Source organism: Rhipicephalus microplus, chromosome 9, assembly GCF_043290135.1.
Source record: "Rhipicephalus microplus isolate Deutch F79 chromosome 9, USDA_Rmic, whole genome shotgun sequence".
Lineage (NCBI taxonomy): Eukaryota > Metazoa > Arthropoda > Arachnida > Ixodida > Ixodidae > Rhipicephalus > Rhipicephalus microplus.
In genome coordinates this window covers 18,216,350-18,237,383 of record NC_134708.1, presented here as the reverse complement: position 1 = coordinate 18,237,383, position 21,034 = coordinate 18,216,350, and the positions used below count along the sequence as shown (strand labels likewise).

At 45.1% G+C, this 21,034-nt stretch overlaps 3 protein-coding genes across 3 annotated transcripts; 2 read left to right on the top strand and 1 right to left on the bottom strand.

Moving 5' to 3' along the window:
• The first annotated feature begins 313 nt into the window (after positions 1-313).
• On the top strand, positions 314-1,541 carry LOC119165602 (uncharacterized). Its single transcript, XM_037417723.2, has one exon. The coding sequence runs from the start codon at positions 611-613 to the stop codon at positions 1,460-1,462; it is 852 nt and encodes a 283-aa protein (XP_037273620.1). The 5' UTR covers positions 314-610; the 3' UTR covers positions 1,463-1,541.
• Positions 1,542-2,498: 957 nt separating this feature from the next.
• LOC119163540 (LTV1 ribosome biogenesis factor) lies at positions 2,499-10,490 on the bottom strand. The gene is made up of 10 exons (XM_037415554.2): positions 10,338-10,490; positions 10,069-10,236; positions 9,155-9,322; positions 7,768-7,858; positions 7,021-7,153; positions 6,029-6,209; positions 4,873-5,000; positions 3,688-3,833; positions 3,543-3,595; positions 2,499-2,912 (listed from the first exon to the last, which is right to left on the bottom strand). Exons 1-10 carry the CDS (start codon positions 10,338-10,340, stop codon positions 2,586-2,588), a joined length of 1,398 nt encoding a protein of 465 aa, XP_037271451.1. The 5' UTR covers positions 10,341-10,490; the 3' UTR covers positions 2,499-2,585.
• Positions 10,491-10,987: 497 nt separating this feature from the next.
• On the top strand, positions 10,988-20,321 carry LOC119163539 (uncharacterized). Its single transcript, XM_037415553.2, has 3 exons — positions 10,988-11,791; positions 17,995-18,099; positions 19,846-20,321. The coding sequence occupies exons 1-3, from the start codon at positions 11,342-11,344 to the stop codon at positions 19,933-19,935; spliced, it is 645 nt and encodes a 214-aa protein (XP_037271450.1). The 5' UTR covers positions 10,988-11,341; the 3' UTR covers positions 19,936-20,321.
• The last annotated feature ends 713 nt before the right edge of the window (positions 20,322-21,034 follow it).

The following is a 21,034-nucleotide window of genomic DNA, read 5'->3' as shown; positions in this document are numbered from 1 at the left end:
GTCTTTGTACTTGGCCTTTGAGATTAGCAATTTTGGCGTTTGCTACTAACTTCAAAGTATGCCTTGTATTAAAAAAGTTGCTTGCTGAATGACGGCGTCACTTACGTAGTATTAATTATAATTAAGTTTTTTTAACATTCTAGCGTTATTTTTGTTGCAAATAAGCTCCAAAAACGTAAAAACCCATTTGAAGACGCTCCTACTTGAGTGGCGCCATCACCGTAGTTCCGACGACCGCCGCTTCCCAAGTGACCGCCGATAATCCGGCAGGCACGGGAAATCTAGGAGGCGTTGGATGGGCGTAGCTGTTTCGGTTTCGCTTTTTTCACTTGGCTTGGTTTACGGCTTGGCGTGCGGCTCGCCCCCAGAGCAGACGACATTCCGTAGCTGAAGGCAAAGGCAGCACACCACAGGTCTGTCGCATATCCTGCACAAAGCGTTCTTTCAGGCTATCTTTAGTCGTAATTCTGGTGTACATTCCTCGAATGTGTTCTCACAAACTCTAGCTCGTACGCGCAATCGCTCTCAATCATCCCGGGACTCCGTCATCGTCATTGCAGCTCCGAGAGCGCCAACACGGCGCCAAATTGAAAGTACTCCAGCAAGAGCAATGGCCAGCAACTCGGCTGCGTATTTCGACCCCGTTGCCGCCGAAATCGCCATCGTGAGAGCACTGGACGAGCTTTGCGTTCGGCGCTCGAACGTGGCAATGCACCGCACTCGAATCGACGAGCTACGGCGGGACATAGCGCACCTGCGCGAGTGCATAGACGTCGAAAAGCACCGGCTTCGCGTCACCGAATGGCAAATGTCCGAACGCCACTCCGTGCTGAGACAAGAGGCCGAGCAGCGTCGTCGACCCATGTTGGCCGAAAAAGATGCGTTAACGCGGCACATCGGTCGCGTCAAATGCAACCTCTCGGCCGCCGTCGGTCGGGCGAGAAGCCTGGAAACTGAAAAGCTGACGCTCGAGGGCAAAGTGAAGGACCTGCGCGACCAGAAAGGACACTTGGAAGAGGTCCTGCGTGAACGCAGCGCTCAGTTGCATGACTTGACAATGGCGTGCCGTCCCGTGCTCGACGAGTTCAGAAAGCTGGTCGCCCTGCTGGACGCCGTGCAGGCGTCTCTGTTCGACGTACTTCGGCGTCGCGTCGCGTTGGAGAGGGAGCGGCGCGAGTGCGTCAAACGAGAGTCCAGACTCGCGTCCGAGTGCGCGTCGTTGAAGAAGGCTCTGGAATCGGCGACTTCGTCGGCCGACGAGGTTCAACAGGCAGGCGCCGAAGCTGGTCACACGGGTCCGGCGCCTGACCGTTGGCACAAGAGCCTGATGGAGAAGCTGGAAAGCGATGCGGCGGCTTGTCAACGCGATCTGGAATCGCTGAAACGCGCGGTCGGCTGCGGCACTGCTACCGACGTTGCGCTGCAGACCGCGCTGGATGTTCCCGACGCATCGGCCCTGTGAAGCTACAGGCGCTTTCATTGTTTCGTTTTCGGGGGGTTTTTTAAGCAAGCTGCCAAATAAATGTGGCCGTTATCATTCACTTTTTGTTCACGCGTGATATGTGTACGTACGGGTAGTCTAGTCCCCTGTTCAAGTGAACAGGCATACATCATTAAATGCATCTATAAACAATGTTTGTGCCCCCAATCTGTGAAATACCCGACCTCCCCATGTCACATTAGATGTTGACGTACCTTTCCACATGACATAAGCCTTCACACAATGTCTTTCGAAACCAAACGGTGCGTTCCCTTCAACAGTGGCAGGATTGTACATTCAAGGGCACTGAAACCACTTTGCATGAAGATATTTATATATTCACAGTATTATCTTTTTGAATAAGCCATTTCTTTATATTAAAGACTGAGCAAGAGAGAGAGAAAGAAATAAAAGGAAGAAACAGGAAGGTTCACCTAGAAGAACTGGTTTGCTACCCTGTACAGGGGTAAGAAAAAGGGTCGGAAAGAGGATAGAGAAGTAAAAATAAATTTTAAAAAAATTTACATGCGCACATATTCAGGGAGTTCCGATCACAGTCATTTGGACAGGCCGGTTCAACGCAAGAAGCGCAGGAACGCCTTCACAACCTTCTTCTGCAACATAAAGTCCTGTCGTTAGCGCAGGATTCTTTCTTCCGAAAGAGTCTGGTTGTCCAGTTTATCTAGTGCATTGCAGAGTGACTGAGCAAAGCTCTTCATTATTCCAGTACCCTTCTACCAGTAGTAACAATGCAATTATCTCTTAACCTTGCTAAGATGCATGAAGTACATGGGCGTGCCCCGATTTGCCCTTAGAGGGCATCACTCCTCCAAATTATGGCAATAAGCTCCCCTGCCCACCCCCATGCACGCGCCTATGACGAAGCAGACCACAGACATGGGACCTGGAGGTCGTCATACAGCAATGGAAAAACTACCACATGCTCCAAATAGTTCGGTGCAGTGTGTAATGGCCACACTGTAGCATTAGGCACCAACACATTGACAAGTGCAGAGGCTGAAAAAAAAGGAGTTTTATTACGAGACTTGCACATGAGCAAAGCTGCTTTTTTCTGTACAAAAATTATAGGTCTCTATTTGACAGTTTAATAAAGCCGCATAGAATTGAGGTTCTGGCGAACGTTGGCCATTGCCTTCTCCTGTCTCAACTTTTCGGCCTTGAAGGCTTCCGAGTTGGCCTTCTTTTCGGCCCTGCGTTCGCGTCGCATAGCACGCACGGCGGCCTTTCGCTCCTTGCGCTGTTCCGGCGTCTCATCCTTCGGGCGGATGCTAGATGCCACCGACATTCGCGACCGCGTTTCTTCATCCGAATCACCTTCAAATTTGCGGTCCAACTGCCTGAGCCCCTGACGGCTCAAGCCACCCTTTTCTATAATGGGAATGCCCGTTCTGGCCGACACCTTTACTTTTTCCTGTGAAAAGGTGTAAAGGGTAAAAACAAAGATAACAAACTTTAGTAACAACTGTTGGCAGGCTTAGTCAATGATCTATAACTTTGTTAGACTAACAGCATGAACACAAGACACAAATGCCAGCTTTTATCGGGTGTTCATCCAGGTATTTGTGTCTCTTGCTGGTGTTATTAGTCTCATGAAAATATTGAGCCATCCCCCTATTGAGAAAATGGGGTTGCAAATACATCACCAAAAAAAATCTCTTAAATTTTACTCCAATCAAATCAACATAAAGTTTGTTTAACGTCTGTGTCCGAACCAGCCCAGTTCCTTCCTCAGGGGGTACTGCTGCCATGTTTTTCAGCAGCATCTTGTAGTAACACTCCTCTCCCCAAGCAAGGAAGAACTGGTCTGGTTCCGAAACGTCAGGCTTATACATGTTTTGCATTACTTTGGCTGAAGTTAAATTATCAAAGTATTTTTCTCAGTTTACTTTCGGCTAGGGTTAATGTTGTAGCTTCCATACATAAAGAACACAGCAACAAGTGCACAATCACTGTACCATCTTTTCTCATGCACGGATTTCTTTTTCTTTAACAATCCAGCCAATAAAACAACTTTATTTTAAATGTTAAACATCTCACTTACCTTTTTTGGCTCTGTGATGAGTTTCGGGTGATTGTAGAGGTTCGAATAGGTACCTAAGTTTGGAGGGTAAAATTTATAAGTGTGAACCATTGCGAGCAGTCTGATGCGACACAGAATACCGAGGAAATGCAATACTAAAACATACTTATGATAGACTCGCAGTCCCAGCGTTCCTTGGGTGCGGCGGTGTCGATTTGCAAGTCCACCATTTCATCATCTTCCTCTTCGATGGCAGCCATGGTCACAGCACTCCTAGCACTCCCTTTATCTAAAGTTACCTCTTTGAGCGTCCTACAGAAAAAGCCAGGAGAGAAAATTCCACATGAAAAACAATTACAATGATAAACGTTAAAGAAGCGCAAAATTTCTTCAAAACACTATTTTTCACAAATTTCATGGTAACACGTTGAATGGTAACAACAAAAACATTAAGGTGAAACAGACATTTTAAACTTCGCCGAAAAATTTCAAGTACTATTCTGATTGACATATTCAGAGCTGCCTAACCTTTATCGTGCACTTTTTCCACACTAGCACAACTTTTTCAGATAAAAAGTTGCCACTTACTAGTAGGGTGAAAGCCGGAGAATACAGCCTCAATATTTTCAATTTTCACTTCGAATATGCATCCAAATGCCGACCAATATGTTGCAGAGACTATTACAATGTCAGGACGTGGGACAAAATTTTCTAAGGAGACAAAGCAGTAAGGCTACATACGACAACACTGCATATTTAAGAAATAAAGAATTGCATTAAGAACATAAAAAAATGCATAAAAAATACAAGTGTGTGAATTTTTTGTGGCTGTAATTTCATGTGGCAGGGATTATGGGAATTGGCAAGGCAACACATCAAGACGTTTGCCTACATTTTACGCGAAAAGTACCATACAGGGCAAATTCAAGTGTACCAGTATCATAAGCAGTCCGAGAAAGCATAGCAAAGACATTTTCAGACCTAAAAGTGGCAGAAAAATGTCTAGTGATATAAACTGGAATGTACAAACTATCATATGAACTTACAACGAAAACAAAATAATATGCACAACATTAATTAATTTTAATGAAATGATTTAGTTCTTAAGAAACCTACCATACTTGAGTAATCACACCACCAACTGTTCATTATACTGACCTACTAAATAACAATGCAACAAAAGCATGCCACACCTAATTATAAATAAATGCTCGCACACTCATTGGTTCTCCATAGAGAAATTCATTTTTGAAAAAAAAATATTTTAGAGGTTAAACCAAAGAAATTGCCTAGAAAATACCAAATTTGTGATCGTTTAGGCTGTAAAGCACTGAAACAAAGGTGTACTAACGGAAGTTGTTTCATTAGTTGGAAGTCCTCCACTAGAGCCTTCATTATCTCGCTGTCGGGTTGTACGTATCCTTCTATCTCCTCACCGTCCAGAGCTCCAACTTCCAGGTCGTCGTACTGCTTGAACATCTGAAGCAGAGAAGAAAGGGCAATTCAAATTCGAAGTACTAGCTCACTGCAATCATGTCAAAACACATCAAGCAAACAGCTCTTCACCTCTGCAGTTCACACAGCCTTTAAGTTTGCCGATACTGTCTGTTAAAACATCTATGAGTGGCCTGGAGAAATCTATTTCATGATCTCACCCATAGGTTGGCAATAAAAGTTGGAGCTCACTCAGACCCGCTAATATTTTCCTCAACCGGTCTCACTCATGCTCACCCGCTCAAATTTTTCTCAAGCGGACTGACTCGGATTTAAACTTGCCAAAGTATCACTCACCTGGAGTCACCCAGACTCGCAGCCCAATCTGAGTCTGAATGAGTCATCAGTGAGTTTGTTGACCCACGATCTCACCACAACAATGTGGATAGCCTCGCAACAATGGCGTCACAGTTGAGCCCCTCTGACAATGTCTTTGCACTCAGAAAGGTGACACAACATGCCAATTTTTGCGACTTACAAACAGCGGTTAAAAAATACAGTTACATTCAAATCACGAAAAGAATACTCCGTGCTGTCCCTATATTTCACAGTCTTTCCACTTTCACCAGTGTATTGAGAAAAGTTCTGGCCTTTAACAAGCAACAGGTGTCTTAACTTTAGCAAGCCATGTCCGGTAAAAACATGTTTATAGCCAGCGCAAGCTCTAGTGTCTTTTCGTTCGGTCCATATGTCGTGCAGGCAGCAATAACCACCAAGGCCCTGCTTTTGTAGCAACCACAGTGACGTGTGCTTTGTACCTAAGAAACAGCTCACACTATTGGGGCTCTGCTTATGATGCATGCATCCCTTGCAAATGCAGTAATTACAGATCAGCGAGCTACACTGAAGCCGATAGTGAGTGCGATCAAATGGTGGCCAGGCAACCGCAATGCACATCAATACTGTCGTAAGTGTAAAAACTTTTCCCACTGACAAAAAAAAAATATTTCAAGCCACATATCAAGGCAGTAAGACGAGGAACTTGTAGCACAACAAAAGATGACTTCTCGAACCTCTTCAAATCGTTCGTCGAGAGTCTTGAGGCCTTCGGTTCTTCGTATCACGGACGAAGACATTGAGTAGCTCGTAAACCTTGACCGTGTCTCTTCTTCAGCGAAAGAGAAGCGCTCTTCACTGCCTTCATCTGTTTCAAAATCATCGTCCTCGTCATCACAACTGTCACTCTCTTCGCCACTGTGATGAGAACAAAAAATAAATAATACAGTAAAAGTTGAGAGCGAGAATTCTAAACTTAGCGAAAAGTTTTTACTTTCCTCCTTGTAAGCCTTACGTTTAATTGTTTCTTGGAAAAAAAAAAAAAAGTCTGACGCAATGGCTGTAAGCAACACGGGCTATCGCAAGGCTTCCACAGTCAAATCTAGTCCAGATACAAGATTAAAAATGTGGACAGGTAACAGCAACCACTCTAGATCAGTTGGTAGACGCTCAGGCACACAGAGCCTGAGGCAAGCTTTTTCAATTATGAACACAGGCAACTTCTGTATATACTCAAACCTCAATATAATCAACTCAGGTGTAAGGAGTTATCGGTAATATCAAGGTTAAAAATAGTCTTACAATAGATATAGTGTTAGAAATATATCCTTAAATGACTTTCGGACATAACAAGCTTGTTTTCATGTAAGATGCAACTTCGTTATATAATGAGGTTTAAGTATTGTTTCCCTAGTCTCATTGTCTATTGGCTTCACCTGATTGCGTCTAAAAAAAAAAAAATGAGCCCGTTGGTATTTGTTTCCTCTTGTCCATGCCTCATAATGTCAACCTCGGTATCACTTTCTGAGTATGCCGACTGGCCAAGTCAGTAGGCAAAATGCTTCCAGCAGTGCAAGATGTTGAACTGATAGCAGGTCACATAATGGCAACCCCAAAAAGATTAATCGAGACTACGACCTTTACTTAACAATGCTTAGCCCTATCCTGTGTTCGTGCCAATATGCGCAAACCCACCAATCATTATTGTCACTGTCTCTTGTTTACTCACTCAACGTCGGTAGCATCTACGGGTCCTTCGGCAAGCTGTATGAAATCATCTTCCAGGATATTTTCATCATCTTCAAAATCAAAATCGTCATCCAAGGCTGCCACAACGTCTGGGTCCCAGTCTGGCCTTGGTCCTGCAAAATATTGGAACACGTAAAGTGGCTGAGAAGTACAAAGCCTGCAAATGTTTTGACAAGGTGTTGCATTGAATGGGCATCCCAATACTGACATTTCAAAAATGGTTACAAACCGAACAGATTATGCAAAAATAAAATAAAATTCTTGAACTACCGCACCTCCTGAGTCAAACCAAGAGTTTGGAATAAGTTTACTGACAAGCGGTAAGGCGAGGCCTGTCATCTTTTGTGAGTCACTTGCATTAGTGCGTACAATACCGTCCACTGTTAAAGGGAACACTCTGATGAGCACCTGTCATAACTGCAAGTAGACGAATAAGCATTGTTTGTGCACACCGCTATTCTATCAAAAGGAGTCGGAACAGTCAACCAGCAGTAGTTTTACGCACAACTAAGCCGCTATTCTTTTACCAGAGAGCCAAATTTGTACATGATAAGCACGAAAGTGTTTTCTTTAACTGTGAACCTGTCTGTGCATAAGTATAAAACACAACTTGGTTCTCATGTATGCCTTTCTTTTCACTGTGCTTATTAAGATTCACCACTCCACTATGAGCTCACGTTATGACAGTATCCACAACTAGATAAACAAGACAAAACAAAAGACTTACCAACTTGGGGCACTGCTTTGTTCAATAGACCTTCCTTCTCTTCAATGGTTGATTGAAAGACTGATGAAGGTAGTCTGATCTCCTTCTTGGCCTAGAAGTCGATACGACAAGACACAGCATGAAAACGTTAATGCAACATTGTTTTAATAATGACTACAGAAAAATATGCATATGGCAGAATTAATTTCATGCAACCAAGCTGAATATCAGTGTGTACCTAGCGATTTCCTCGAAAGCCATCTTTACGCAAGAAAAAAAATGATGCTTGTGATGCTACACAAGCCGAAGCACTCAGCCGAACATGTGGCTAGCTGATGACAGCGGCGAGAAACAATGACTATACTCTGCAACAACTTTTCTTTATAGCACTGTGGAAGCTACAGAACCGAAGTTCTCGTTTACTGATAATTCTCATTTGCCTTGCTGAGATAAATGCTGCTTTATTTGTAATGAGACTCAGAGGGCTGCAGGAAGTCATAGGTAAAATACAGTTATTGTTCACTTGGCAAGAATGTCTTCCTTTTCTCAGACAGCACCACTTTTCAGCATGCCCAGCTTCCGAAGTAAACGTGATGTCCAAGACGTACTGGGTCGGTGTTTAGCCGTAAACGCGTTTAGTTCTCCAAGAAAAATGTACTCGTAGCATGACATTAAAGTGTACACCTTACAATTGAAGAGTTCTTTTCCATTCACACTTTCCGAGTACGCGAGTGAGTAAAACTGAAATCAGCTGCAAGCTGCCGTAAAAATTGCGGTGCAACACGAATGTGCAGAAGCCCTGCCTCCATAGCCTTCCCTCCACTGTTGTCGCAGAGTACAAATTTATTTTTTCACCAACTAGAAAAGCAAATAGTGAGTGCCACAATTTTTCAATCATTTTAAAATCCACTGAGAATACATAGGCATGAACAGTTCTTTCCTTCAAAGAGCATGGCAGTCAACATTTTAAACTTTCAGGTTAAATGAAAGGAAGACAATGCAAATAGAATAGATAACAATCGAGGCCATATAACAAAGCATTAGCACATAGTACTGGTTTGGCATCAGGTTCTTTGTTTGCGTTCTTTCTGGTCTAAATGTCCACAAGTCAGCCCTATTATGCACTCTTACTGCAATCAACTAGCACCGAAATAGGCAACAAAAACAATAGTTGAGGTAAAAACTACAGTTCTAACTTTTTCCTTGACTGCTGACTACTTGAGGTGTCTAAATTGTGTTACCTGTCAAGCATTAATTTAAAATGTAGTCTCTTTGATGACAGCTCTCTCTAGACTGTAGCATGCAAGCGTTGTGTAATTACGTAACGTGTGTACTGTCACATCCTACAAACCAGTAATAATACAGAGGTCTGATACAAGCATTTCTTTTCGAGCACGAGTCTGTTCACCTTTTCGTCACCGCTCTGTCCAGCCGGGATGCGCACCCTATGGATGACCGGCTCCCAGTCTGCCACAGTGTTGACGTCCTTGAGGTGTCGCAGGTAGTTGTAGTCGTCGTCAAAGTATATACCGTATTTACGCTGTTCTTCTTTCCTCTTCTCGTCAGAAACTGGGACCTGCAAGTTTTACAATGCATTTAAAATTCATGACTTAAGATTCTCAAGCGAGCATGCTAATTTGTTTTTACTTGTGCTCACAATTTCCTCAGGGTCAACATTAGGTCACACCAGATTCTCAATTAAACAAAACTAAACACATGTGACCAAATCTGCTACCAACACAGCCTTCCATGAATAGTGTCCAATCCTGCTGTTCAAACAAATGTACTGGTTGTCCCGCCGCGGTGGTTTACTTGCTAAGGTACTCAGCTGCTAACCTGCAGGTCGCGGGATCGAATCCAGACTGCGGCGGCTGCATTTTCGATGCAGGCGGAAATGCTGTAGGCCCGTGTTCCCAGATTTGGGTGCACGTTAAAGAAACCCAAGGTGGTCGAAATTTCCGGAGCCCCCCACTACGGCGTCTCTCATAATCATATGGTGGTTTTGGGACCTTAAAGCCCACATATCAATCAATCAACAACTCTATTCGTCGTCTACGCCAATCGCACGTTCAAGAACAAATCCAGAATTAGCAAGAAAAGCTGGTGCAGTGACCCACACTGTAACTAAACTCGTGCAACAAGCGAACGATAAATATGCGAGTGGTATTCATAAAAAGCCTTCTGCGGGAAACGGAAGGGCCTGCGTGCGCTTCACAAGGAACACACCGACTTTAGCATGCACGGAAGCCGGCTTAAGTTCACCTACAAGCGTGAATGAGTCGTTCGTTACGATCGACTTCGCGACTATTTAACGTAACTCACGTGGCCCGGCCTGTCGTCTCCCGTGAAGGGTCGCCCGGTCCGTTTTTCAAGCAGGACATGCTTGGGAGCTGTTTCGTCCGCCTGGAGGGGATCCTTCTGGCTCCGATGGACCAGTTGAAAGGTAACGGCGTTCTTTTTGTCGATGAACTTCTTTCGTTTGCCACCCGGCTGAAAGAGATCGCAAGAGAAGGGAAACACAACAGTCGTGTCACCACATCGCAACCGTCGCGACGGGAAACCGAAAAAAGGCACCACACGCCGGCACTCACCATCTTGACAGATTCTCTCAGATACGAAGGGTAGTTTGAGTAAACAACACCTTGTGAAAGGACACAGGAACAGTAAATCCTACGAGCGGAGGCTCATCACATACTTCGCGATCGTCGAAGCATTGATCAACGCAACAGCCGCCATGTGCGAAAAGACGGCGCGTTGAAATGTTGCTGCAGAACTGCACTGTTCATTTTCCAGTTTGCCTCAGCCCGGAAAGTTTGTCAACCCGGCCAGCCATAAAAAAGGTCGTCACCACGAAGTTTATATGGTGGTGGTGGTGATTAGAGGAAAGAAAAGACGCCTAATTTCTGCAGTCCGTTAGGGAGCACGGCGCAGCGTCAAAAGTTTATATAGCAGGTCGTGGTCGTCACGTACTACCTTTACTCTCTCTTTGTAGCACGTTTTTGTACACACGCGAACACGCTGTAAAATAACAGCAGCCGCCAGGTGTCGCAACAATTTTGATCACGTGATGTTACTAAACACCATCAATGTTATCAGTTAATTGACAATAAGAATATATTTACCTAAAAAACTTGTAATTTTATACTTGTTGTAGTAGAAGAGGTGTACAATATAACTTCAAAACGTTTTTTTTTACAATTTCTGCACTATCATTGTCGCCGTCAAATATTGCAGACGGCAGGTAGACAGACGGTGCTTCGGGTTTTCGGTTTTTGTTTCGTCCGCGCACGTTCTTGCTTTTTGAAGATACATGTGCGAGTCGCTTACAAACTGGAATTACGTTGAACCTCGGCGAAGTGTACGGTGTGATTTAACTCGTATTTGCGACAACGGAAGGGCAGTTTAGCGCTTTATGCCAGTTGTTCGAGCACAACGTCACTGCGTTGTGCGTGGCCCCCGAGTTGCATTGGCGCCGAACTTTCATTACCAGAGCGTCTATAAATAATTTTCGCTCTGGTGACTGCTGTGTCTATTGCGTGCGCTTGTTTGACAGAAAACTAAGGTCTCAAGCTCCCATAGAGTACGAGTGACAGGTATGTCGAACGAAATCAACCGTTTTGGCTGCGACGCAGCGCTAACGGCGCTGTACTTCGCCTTCGAAGAGCTGGCGCTGCGTCAACTGAAGGAGGCCGAATATGAACGTGAAGTCGACAAGCTGGAACGCAAAAAGTTTCAACTGGAAGCGAGTTTACGAGCCGTCAAACTGAAGCTCGAGCAAGTTCTGGGGGAGGCCGCACGTCTGGAGCCGGTCATCTTGCGAGAACTAGAGCGCCAGACCAATGTGCAGACGCAAGAGTTGTCCAAGGCCAAAGAAGAAGCCACAGAGCATGAACAACAGTTTGCGCCAGTCGAGGCGAAGTGTGACGAGCTGAAAAAACAGAACGCCGAACCGGAGAAAGAGGTGGAAGAATTGAAGTCGCGGGACGCCGACGGCGTCGCCGGAGAAGTCAACATGAGAAAGCTTTTACAAGAACTTCGCTTTATGGTACGTACATGGAGTAATTATAGTCTAGTAGTACGTGCTGCTGCTGCTGGTGGTGGCGGTTGTCATGTCGCAAAGGGCGGTGTTGGCCTGGCCTAAATGGCCGGCAATTGTTCCGCCTGAGCATCTCTTAAATCATAGGGGTCGGTTACCAAATGTCATTCAGCCCAGTGTCTCGCAGGAATGTCATGAGGATCCGTTGCACGCTCCTCCTCGTCACCGTAGGTCCTTAGAAGAAAGGACATCTTCCCATGGTCCGTGCTTGTGACAATCTCTCTGCAACCTGCGTACCATCTCTGTTCTTTTTCTGTCAGACTGCGGGCACAGCCAAGTGAAATGCTCTATGTCTCCGGGGTGCGGCGAGGTTATTGTGAATCTTTCGGCTTGTAAACTACCTCCTATCTATGTGTTAATGCCTTTAATAAAAGGTGTTAATGCCTTATTAACACCTTAATAAAAGGTGTTAATAAAAGGTTTAAAGGTGTTAATGCCTTTAATAATGTGGCGTATTTGGTCGTTTTGAGACATGCCGGTGTTAACGCGCTTGCACAGTGCAAGGACATCCTCAATATAAGAAATGTAAGATTCACCCGGCAGCTGCGTGCGTTGAGCGAGTTTCTTCTTTGCTGCCTCGGTGCGAACTGCAGGGGCACCAAATACCTGACGAATTTGCTGCTCGAAAGTGCCCCAGTCGGGAAGATCTGGGTGGTGGTTCCAGAACCAAGTTTTCGCAACATCGGACAAGTAAAATGGGACGCTGCGCAACTTGTGTGGATTGTCCCACCTGTTCAAATCGCTGACGAGGTCGTAGTTCTTGATCCAGTCTTCGACATCATCGCCTCGGAGACCGGAAAACACAGGTGGATCACGCAGGCGAGTGTTGTTGGGCGGAGCGGGTGGCGGTGGCTGCAGTAGGACGGCGACGTTGGATGGGCCAGGGTTTTCTTGGGCCGCCATGGCAGGGGGTTGTACGCGACGACCCGAGCGGAGCTCCAGCGAGAACGGGCGAGAGGACTTGAGGGAACGAAAAGCACAGTCCACCACTTGTGAGGAACCGGTTTATTTGGCCAGGCACGAGCTCAATCACACCGGTGATGATATTCTTAGATGAAGAAGATGTACAGGTGATGATGATTACAAAGAGAATAAAGAGTCATTCGCTTGTCGCGCTCACAATATCTATCTATCTATCTAAATACTCTGCGCCATCATCCTGAACTATAGGCTGAAGCCCTTTACAGAACATAATCAAGTGTTCGGCAGTTTCTTCTTACTCTCCAGACGCACTGCATACTCTGTCTACCCCTTCGTATTTGGCCTGATATGTCTTGGTTTGCAGTACTCCCGTCCTGGCCTCAAACAGTAGATTACTACCCCGAGTATTATCATATTACTTGGCAATTTCCTGCTTAAAAGTTCGATATATCTCTAGTGCGGACTTCTTAATCATGCCAATTCTCCACATGTCAGTCTCCGTTTCCTTCACTTTCTTCTTAACTGATAGTTCTCTTCTGTTTGGCCACCTGCTGTTTTCTGAGTATTTACCAGTCAATTTCCTGGTTCGCTTCCTCCATTTTGTATCGACATTCTTCATGTACAAGTAGCTGAAAACCTTCCTAGCCCAACACTCCTCCCTCATTTCTCTCAATCGCTTCTCAAATTTTATCTTGTTGCTAGCTTCCCTGCTCTCAAATGATGTCCATCCCATATCACCTTGTACTCCCTGATTTGGTGTATTCCCGTGAGCTCCTAAAGCAAGCCTACCTATTCCACGTTGCTTAATTTCTAATCTTGCTTGAACTTCTGATCTCATGCACAAGACCGCATTGCCGAACGTCAGCCCAGGAACCTTGGCCCCTTTCTATATTCCTCTCACAACATCATACCTATTGTAATTCCACAGTGCCCTATTTTTCATCACTGCTGCATTCCTGTTACCTTTAGTCGTCACGTATATTTCGTGTTCCCTTAGGTACTCGGTCCCATTGCCTATCCATATGCCCAGATATTTGTATTTATCTGTTATCTCTCGCGTGACATCCTGTATTCTAAGCTCACTATCTTCGTTATCATTAAAAATCATGACTGCTGATTTTTCCTTACTGAATCTAAAATCTAACCTATCTCCCTCATTACCGCAGATGTCCATCAATCTCTTCAAATCTTCCTTGTTGTCGGCCATTAGCACTATATCATCTGCGTACATTAATGCTGGTAGTGCCTGATCAATGAATTTTCCTTGTTTTACTAAAGAGAGGTTGAAGCCAAGTCCACTTCCCTCTCATTTGGCCTCAAATCCTTGTAAGTACATCATGAATAACAAGGGTGACAGTGGACACCCCTGCCTAAGTCCCCGTTTCACCTCTGTGGGCTTGGATACCTGTTTTTCCCACTTTATAACTACCTTGTTACTTTTATAGATTTCCTTTAAAAGATTAGTGACTCCATCTTCCACACCAAGTGTGTCTAGTATTCCCCACAAGTCCTCTTGAACCACGCTATCGTACGCTCCCTTAATATCCAAAAATGCTAGCCACAGGGGCCTGAGTTCCTTTTCTGCTATTTAGATGCACTGTGTCAGTGAGAACAGATTGTCTTCCAACCTCCTGTGTTTCCGAAACCCATTCTACGGTTCCCCTAGCACCCCCTCATCCTATATCCATGCCTGCAGTCTTTCCTTTATAATCTGCATCTCCAGCCTGTATACCACTGATGTCACTGTTATAGGACGGTAGTTGTTTATGTCATCTTTGTCCCCCTTTCCTTTATAGATTATGCTCATCCTGCTAAGTTTCCATCCATAGGGGACTTCAACATGGATTACTGTTCTGCTCACTGCCTCTCTCAAAGTCTGTTAAGACTTCGGACCCAATGTCTTTATCAGCATAATTGGAATGCCATCTGGGCCTGTTGATGTACTACTTGGAACCCTCTTCTCAGCCCTTTCCCACTCTTGTTGTGAAAATGGAGCCATTGTGCCACTTGATTCATGCCTGTCTTTTGTGGTGCATAAGGCACTTCTTTGTTGAAATTTTTCTGTCACCCTTGTTCTTATATATTCAATAGCTTCGTCCCCTTCTAGCCTAGCACCTTGAGCTGTAGTTATAAACCTCTGCTCTAGTTTTGTTTTATTTCTTAGGGAGTTTAGATGGTTCCAAAATTTTGCAGGTGCTTTTCTGTCCTTTTTATGTACTTCTGCCTACCACTGAGCACCCTTTCTTCTAATCTTTTCATTGATCAGGAGGGATGCTTCCCTTCTAGAGCTTAGAAAGATTTCCCATTTTCTTTCAACATCATCTGTCGGTTCACCCCGTTGCTTAGCATGTCTGTGTTCCCTAGAGGCTTCCTGACGTTTTGCTATGGCTCTCTTAACTTCCTCCTCCCACCAACTCTTGGGCTTGTGTCTTCTTTTACGGGGTGACTTGTTACGTGCCTTAGCAAGCTGTAGCCCAAACAGTCTAATTAGATTAGTGTATGTCCACACAGTTTTATTGTCCTCAGTGATTACTTTCTCAATTTGTTTAGTAGCAATTTCTATTTGCCTTTCTGAATGAAAATTTTTCTGTAGTTGCTCATCTTGTCTCCTTCCCACTTTCGCTGCTCTTCCAAAACTTAGCTTGATATGTTTGTGATCACTACCCAGACTTCTGGACCCACCTTCATCTATGTGCATTCCCCTGAGCTTATCGCACATCCTATGTGACATCAGTGCGTAATCTATCGTTGACTGCAGCCTTCCTACCTCCCATGTTATTTGCCCTTTACACTTCTCGGTACTGTTGCAAATGATCAAATCATGCCTTTCACACACATCCATGATCATTTTGCCTGTTGAGTCAGTATAGCCATCTATATCTTCTATGTGCGCATTCATATCTCCTAGTATAATTATCTTGCACTCTCCTCCTAACTCCTGAATGTCATTTGATATACACTCTACCATTGCCTGGTTTTCCTCTCTGGCCTTCGCTCCTGTCCACAAGTACAAGAAACCAAGGAGTGTCATTTGCCCTGCCACTTTCCCTCTTAACCATAAATGTTCCATGAATCCTTGCTTGACTCTTTGCCAACCCATGCTCTTATGTATAAATGCACCAATTCCACCCCCCTTTTTGCTGCCTTCTGTTCTATTGCAATATTCCCATACGTAGTCCGGATTGCAGGGTGGTTGCTCCAGGTCCTGAAGATGTGTCTCCACAATTCCATATACTATCAGCTCCTCCTGCCTCAACTGCTCTTCTATCTCTTCCCACTTTAACCTATTCCTGCCACCCTGCATAGCCTGCATCTGACTTAGCTCGGCCCTTGTGCTTACGTCGATTTCTTCTCCCACCGACTTCGTGTGGCTTGAATATTTGTGCCCCTTTAGGTCCGTCTTTGGCTACACTGTTGGCCTCAGGGCTCTGGGTCCCCCTAAAAAAGCTATGGCTTGGCGACACATTCTGTTACCGACCCTCCTGCCCGTCGCACTACTGTAGTGAATGCCATCCTGTGCAAAGGGGCGAGCGCCGGGCTCGTACACGTCTTGGTTAACTTCCATTACGCTGTATCCAAGTTGCCGGCTCAAACCCTTGATCACACAATTGGCCTCTACTACCCTCCTTTAAATCCCACGAGGCTGCCCCCAGACCTCTGGGACTGTGCATATGGTCAAATGCACACTCCCAGAGGTGTCTTGGAGCTTACGCATTTCATCCTCTAGCTGTCTCTGAAGGTTCTGATCCTTGCCCTTCAACACATCATTGAGCCCAGCATGAATAAGGACTAGATTTTCTCCCTTCATGCTGTTTTCTACAACCTCCTGAGCTTTGGCCAGTGCATCCACCATGCTCTTTCCTGACTGTGCCTCCACCCTGACTCTCCCATCTTCCTTCACTGTCTTGAAGACGCCATCCCTAACCCTGGCCACGTTAGAGTCTCCCACCACTAGGACCTTTCTACGCTCCAATCGCTGGCTTCCTGTTTGTGATGGCACCCCTGTTTGCTTCACCTGTTTCTCTCTCTGCCGTCTGTCCTGTGTTTCTGCCCTACTTGAAAACTGCTGCGCCACCGAGCTGTATGTTCTCGGAGCCTCCGTGCTGTGGCCAGACACTGCGGCCCCCTGACCTCCCTTCTCGCCTGTTCCTTCCCGCCTGTCGCCTTCTCCGCTACCCACGCCTTCTGTCTCACACCGCTCGGGCCCGGGGCAAAGCGCCATTAGCTCCTTTACCCGCTTCTCTAGCTCGGTCCGCCCTTCCCGTTCTTTTCAAAGATCGCCTTTCATTTGCTCAAGCAGAGCACAAAGCAATTTCACATATGGTCTATTGCATATTTTGAAATAAAATAACCTTTTAGTGGCACGCATCTGGTTGTAGAACTTCAACCTACCCTCCTCAGGCAGAAAGTACCACGTCACTGTTGCCGTGCACAACGTTTCCCGACTTTACTGCGCGGCCGCCGACAAGTAGTGGGAGCAAGAACGGCAACGACGGCCGTTGAACAATTTTCTGTCATGGCCTCCGAGGTGGCAGACGTGCTTGGTTTAACTTGGTGCCGCCAGATGACATGACCTGTCCAATTTAACTAGAGTTACTGTAGATACATACAGTTACTCTACATGCTACCTAAAGGTAGCATATAGAGTAAATCTAAATTTAAAAAGGCGGAAATTGAACTTTTGAACCACTTGCGCCATTCTCCATAGTAACGTCCGGTTGTTGTTTTTTTTCATGAATCGAACAGAAACGAACAAGCAGCATTTTATTACGTCTCTTGATGCACTGAAGGTGCTTTATTTAGTGCAGCTAGTTTGATAACTAGTGATTAATGGCGGGTGGTAATTCTCACGTTGTCAGAATCGTTTTGCGAATGTCCTACTCGTGGCGCATGTGTTCTCGTGCATTTATATTGCCACATTCAACCTGCAGAGAACAGCTCGCGTAGCAAGAAAGAAAGACGAAGTTCTTGCGAGGTGCTCTTTACGAGCACCTTACATTTAATTAGAGTGAGCTCTTCTTTAATATCTGACTTCTGCTGTGTCTGCGTTGTGACAATAATAATTCAGTAACTAGGGCACTATTGTTGATAAAGCTGTTGTTTAAACGTTGTCATACATTAAGCTTTCACTCCGACTTAAATCGTTAATTGACATTAGTGTCTCTTTAATAGTCTGCCTGTCTGTCTGCCTGGCTGGCTGTCACTCTTCACTACATACGTTTGCCTTGCAGGTCGCTCAGCTGGAGCAGAAACATCGAAAGCTGTGCGTAATAGAGCGCTACTCCGCGACCCGCATGGAGGCTCTGATCGCTGAGATACGTCGACGACGCAATGAGGCAAGTGCACTACAACTGCACCTTGATATGGACGCCTAATCAGAGATATAACTTCGTGGTAACGGGAGTGAGTTGAACCGCGATATAATGAAATTCATTATAGCAAAAATCATGCAAGAAAACTGCTGCCATGTACTTTAGACCCTAATGTACCTACGCAACGAAGCGTGTTATCCGTGATTCAAAACAAACGAGGCTTCAGCGGTGCCTCAGGAAATATCGGGATGGTAAATTCAAACTGCCACTTGGTGCAGCCGTCGTATGGTTGGGTTGCAACCGATTTTTCTGAACGGTGCGAGTGGCGTTCTGCCGTTGTGTAGGTTCCTGCTTGGGTGGTGCCGCATCACGCCGTGTTCGCCGGATATCTAGATCAAGAAAATTAATTTCAGTTTTTTTTTTTTGCAGTACTTAAATTAGGTTCAACACTGTCGAAATTTGGGCTTGTTGGTGCATTGTGACGACTGAAAATAGCGCTAAGAAACGGGGACACAAGAAGAAAACACACGGCACAGGCGCTCTTGGAATTGACCGGGTGTTAGCGCCTGTGCCGTGTGTCCTCTTCTTGTGTCCCCGTTTCTTAGCGCTATTTTCAGTCGCCTTAAATTAGGTATTTGTTCTATCATATTATTCAAACATTCTTCCAGCACTTTCTTCGCAAAAAAAAAAAGCAGCCCATGGTGCCTATGTGCCACTTAAAAGGCCGAATTTAATTCTAACATAGTTTTGATATAACGAAATGAATGTGCAATTTTATAACTTTGTTAATCGAAATTTTACTGCATATTTACGAGAGACAGTCAAGGTAGAAGCGATTCTTTTCAAATTTCCTGCCATAAACGCTATGAATATTGGTTTCGCACTACCACTGTTGTAGCTAACAAAAAAAAAAACATTGCGTCATTGGTAAAATAACGCGAGTACTGCTTATAAACTGTGGCCGCAAGTGTCGCGTAACATTCGAAGCCACGCCGAAAGTGAATGATAACATACAAGTTGCATGGTGCACTTTCGAAGAATTGAGGCCTCACAAAATCGCTTACAGTGTCGGCAGCTGTAATTCATTCTGAAATCGGGGAAAACAAAATGAAAGATTTATAACCATTCCTTGAATTCCTCTTAAATTAAATTTCGACGCCTGCACTGATAAAAAAAAGATGTTTAAAACGCAGCTTAGTTGTCCTGCTGGGTCTGAAAAGGAGGCTAGGGATAGGTCTTACACTTGAGAGAAACTGGAAGCATGAGCAGTTGCTCCCCAGAGAGTAACTGCAGCAACTGCAAAGATTAACAGTTTGTCCATCAGGGATTCTTGGCGAAAGTAAAGTTTTTTTTTTCGTGAGTGGGATGGGGGAGGAGGCTAACCTCATCCTGAAAGAGACTGACTGCTAGCAGAACAACAGTTCGACCCTTTGACGTTGCATGCTCTCCAAAGAGAGAACTTATTGGGGCAATGAAAATAGCAACGGGGGAGGGGGGCTGCTCCTTTGAGGAAGTAATACCGTTGCCACAACGATCGCTTCCCAAAAGGAGCAATGAATAAGGGTTGCTATTTTGGGAAGGGTACATGCATGCATGCGTTGCCACAACCACTGCCCCACTGTGGGGAACAATAGTCATGGTAACACAGCTACTCTCTCAAAGGGGAAACCCCCTACACCTACATTGCTCTCTTTTGACTTGTGGTGTGGTTCAGCTATATGACATGCTTTATATCTGAAGCGTTGATCGGCTTCTTTAACGACGGCGCAGGCTGAAGTTGATCAAAACCAGGGCCCGGTTGTCCTGCGGTCTACCTGCCCGTCTTCGACGTCGAACCAGTGCAGATGCCAACGACGGTAGTGGCGCTGAAGGTGCCGCCGCGGACTACAGCTGCCATGCGACCGACAACGTCCGGAGGAACTTGTTTGAGCACCAGGAGCAGAGACATCAGCAGTTGTGAGACATCATCGTCAGGATTCGCGAATAGTTCACTGTCCTGCTGAAGAAAGTCGGCTACCGAGAGGGGAAGAATGTTTCAGTGCAGACAGAACTGGAACCAACGGAGTATCATCCAGAGGAGCCCGTGCCTTGATTTGATTTATTGACCAATGACAGTGACAAAGCAGGATATGCCACTGCATTGCTGGTTCCTAATTTAAGATGTATTTTTTTCCACACTGTTTAAGCAAACAAGCAGAAGCAAGCTTTCATGTTTCAATAAATTTCATTATTCATTCATTCATTAATCCAATCGTTGATTCATTCATTCACTTGTTTACGTTTCATTGAAATGTCAAGCGCGAACAGAGAGAAGTGCAAGTGAAGAAATGACACCAGCTCTTGGAATTGACCGGGTGCTTTATTAATCAAGAATGAACACATGTACCCAACCAGGGCACGCGATTCACCACCGCACATGTACACCATTACTATAGGGGGAAATTTCAGTGATGCATGTATACAAACCATAGGCCATCCTTCGGTATATTATTTCGGAACCAGAAGCTCGCTTGTTCAAATAGAAGCTGAACATTTTAAACCAGTACAGACTCGTAGAATGTTGCATATACTAGGAGGTCCTGAGCCATTTTTCCTGGTATTCATCGAATGATATCAGCTTCGGAGCTCATTGCTTCGCGAATTGATTGCCGGGAATATTATCTCGAATTCGTCGAGAAGGAGAGGAGTTTACAAGGGTTTGTCGCACACTTCAAGCAATTTTATTTTCTCATCTTGCCCCAGCGGGTGCACAGGGAGAGATGACACGGGGTAATCGGAGCGTAAGTGTTTTGAAACGTCTACTTTAAAAGACAACCGGTGGTCAGAGTGAATAATAGGGTTCAATAATACAGCGGCTCACGAGGAGAACAAAGCAGTAAGTTTTGAAGGGATTTCAAGACCCCTTTAAAAATGTAGGTGTAGCCTATTGCGTAAAAAATTCGGCGGAGTCTCAAGGTTG

What these genes read in the sequence shown, in the direction of transcription:
- LOC119163540 (XM_037415554.2), bottom strand. An exon ending in GACAGAGCGGTGACGAAAAG is followed by an intron (nt 7,859 to 9,154) that starts GTGAACAGACTC and finishes ATCGACTTCTAG; the next exon opens with GCCAAGAAGGAGATCAGACT. An exon ending in TCATCACAGAGCCAAAAAAG is followed by an intron (nt 2,913 to 3,542) that starts GTAAGTGAGATG and finishes ACCTTTTCACAG; the next exon opens with GAAAAAGTAAAGGTGTCGGC.
- LOC119165602 (XM_037417723.2), top strand. Translation starts at nt 611, where the DNA reads ATGGCCAGCAACTCGGCTGCGTATTTCGACCCCGTTGCCGCCGAAATC.
- LOC119163539 (XM_037415553.2), top strand. Translation starts at nt 11,342, where the DNA reads ATGTCGAACGAAATCAACCGTTTTGGCTGCGACGCAGCGCTAACGGCG. An exon ending in TACAAGAACTTCGCTTTATG is followed by an intron (nt 11,792 to 17,994) that starts GTACGTACATGG and finishes TTTGCCTTGCAG; the next exon opens with GTCGCTCAGCTGGAGCAGAA. An exon ending in TACGTCGACGACGCAATGAG is followed by an intron (nt 18,100 to 19,845) that starts GCAAGTGCACTA and finishes ACGACGGCGCAG; the next exon opens with GCTGAAGTTGATCAAAACCA.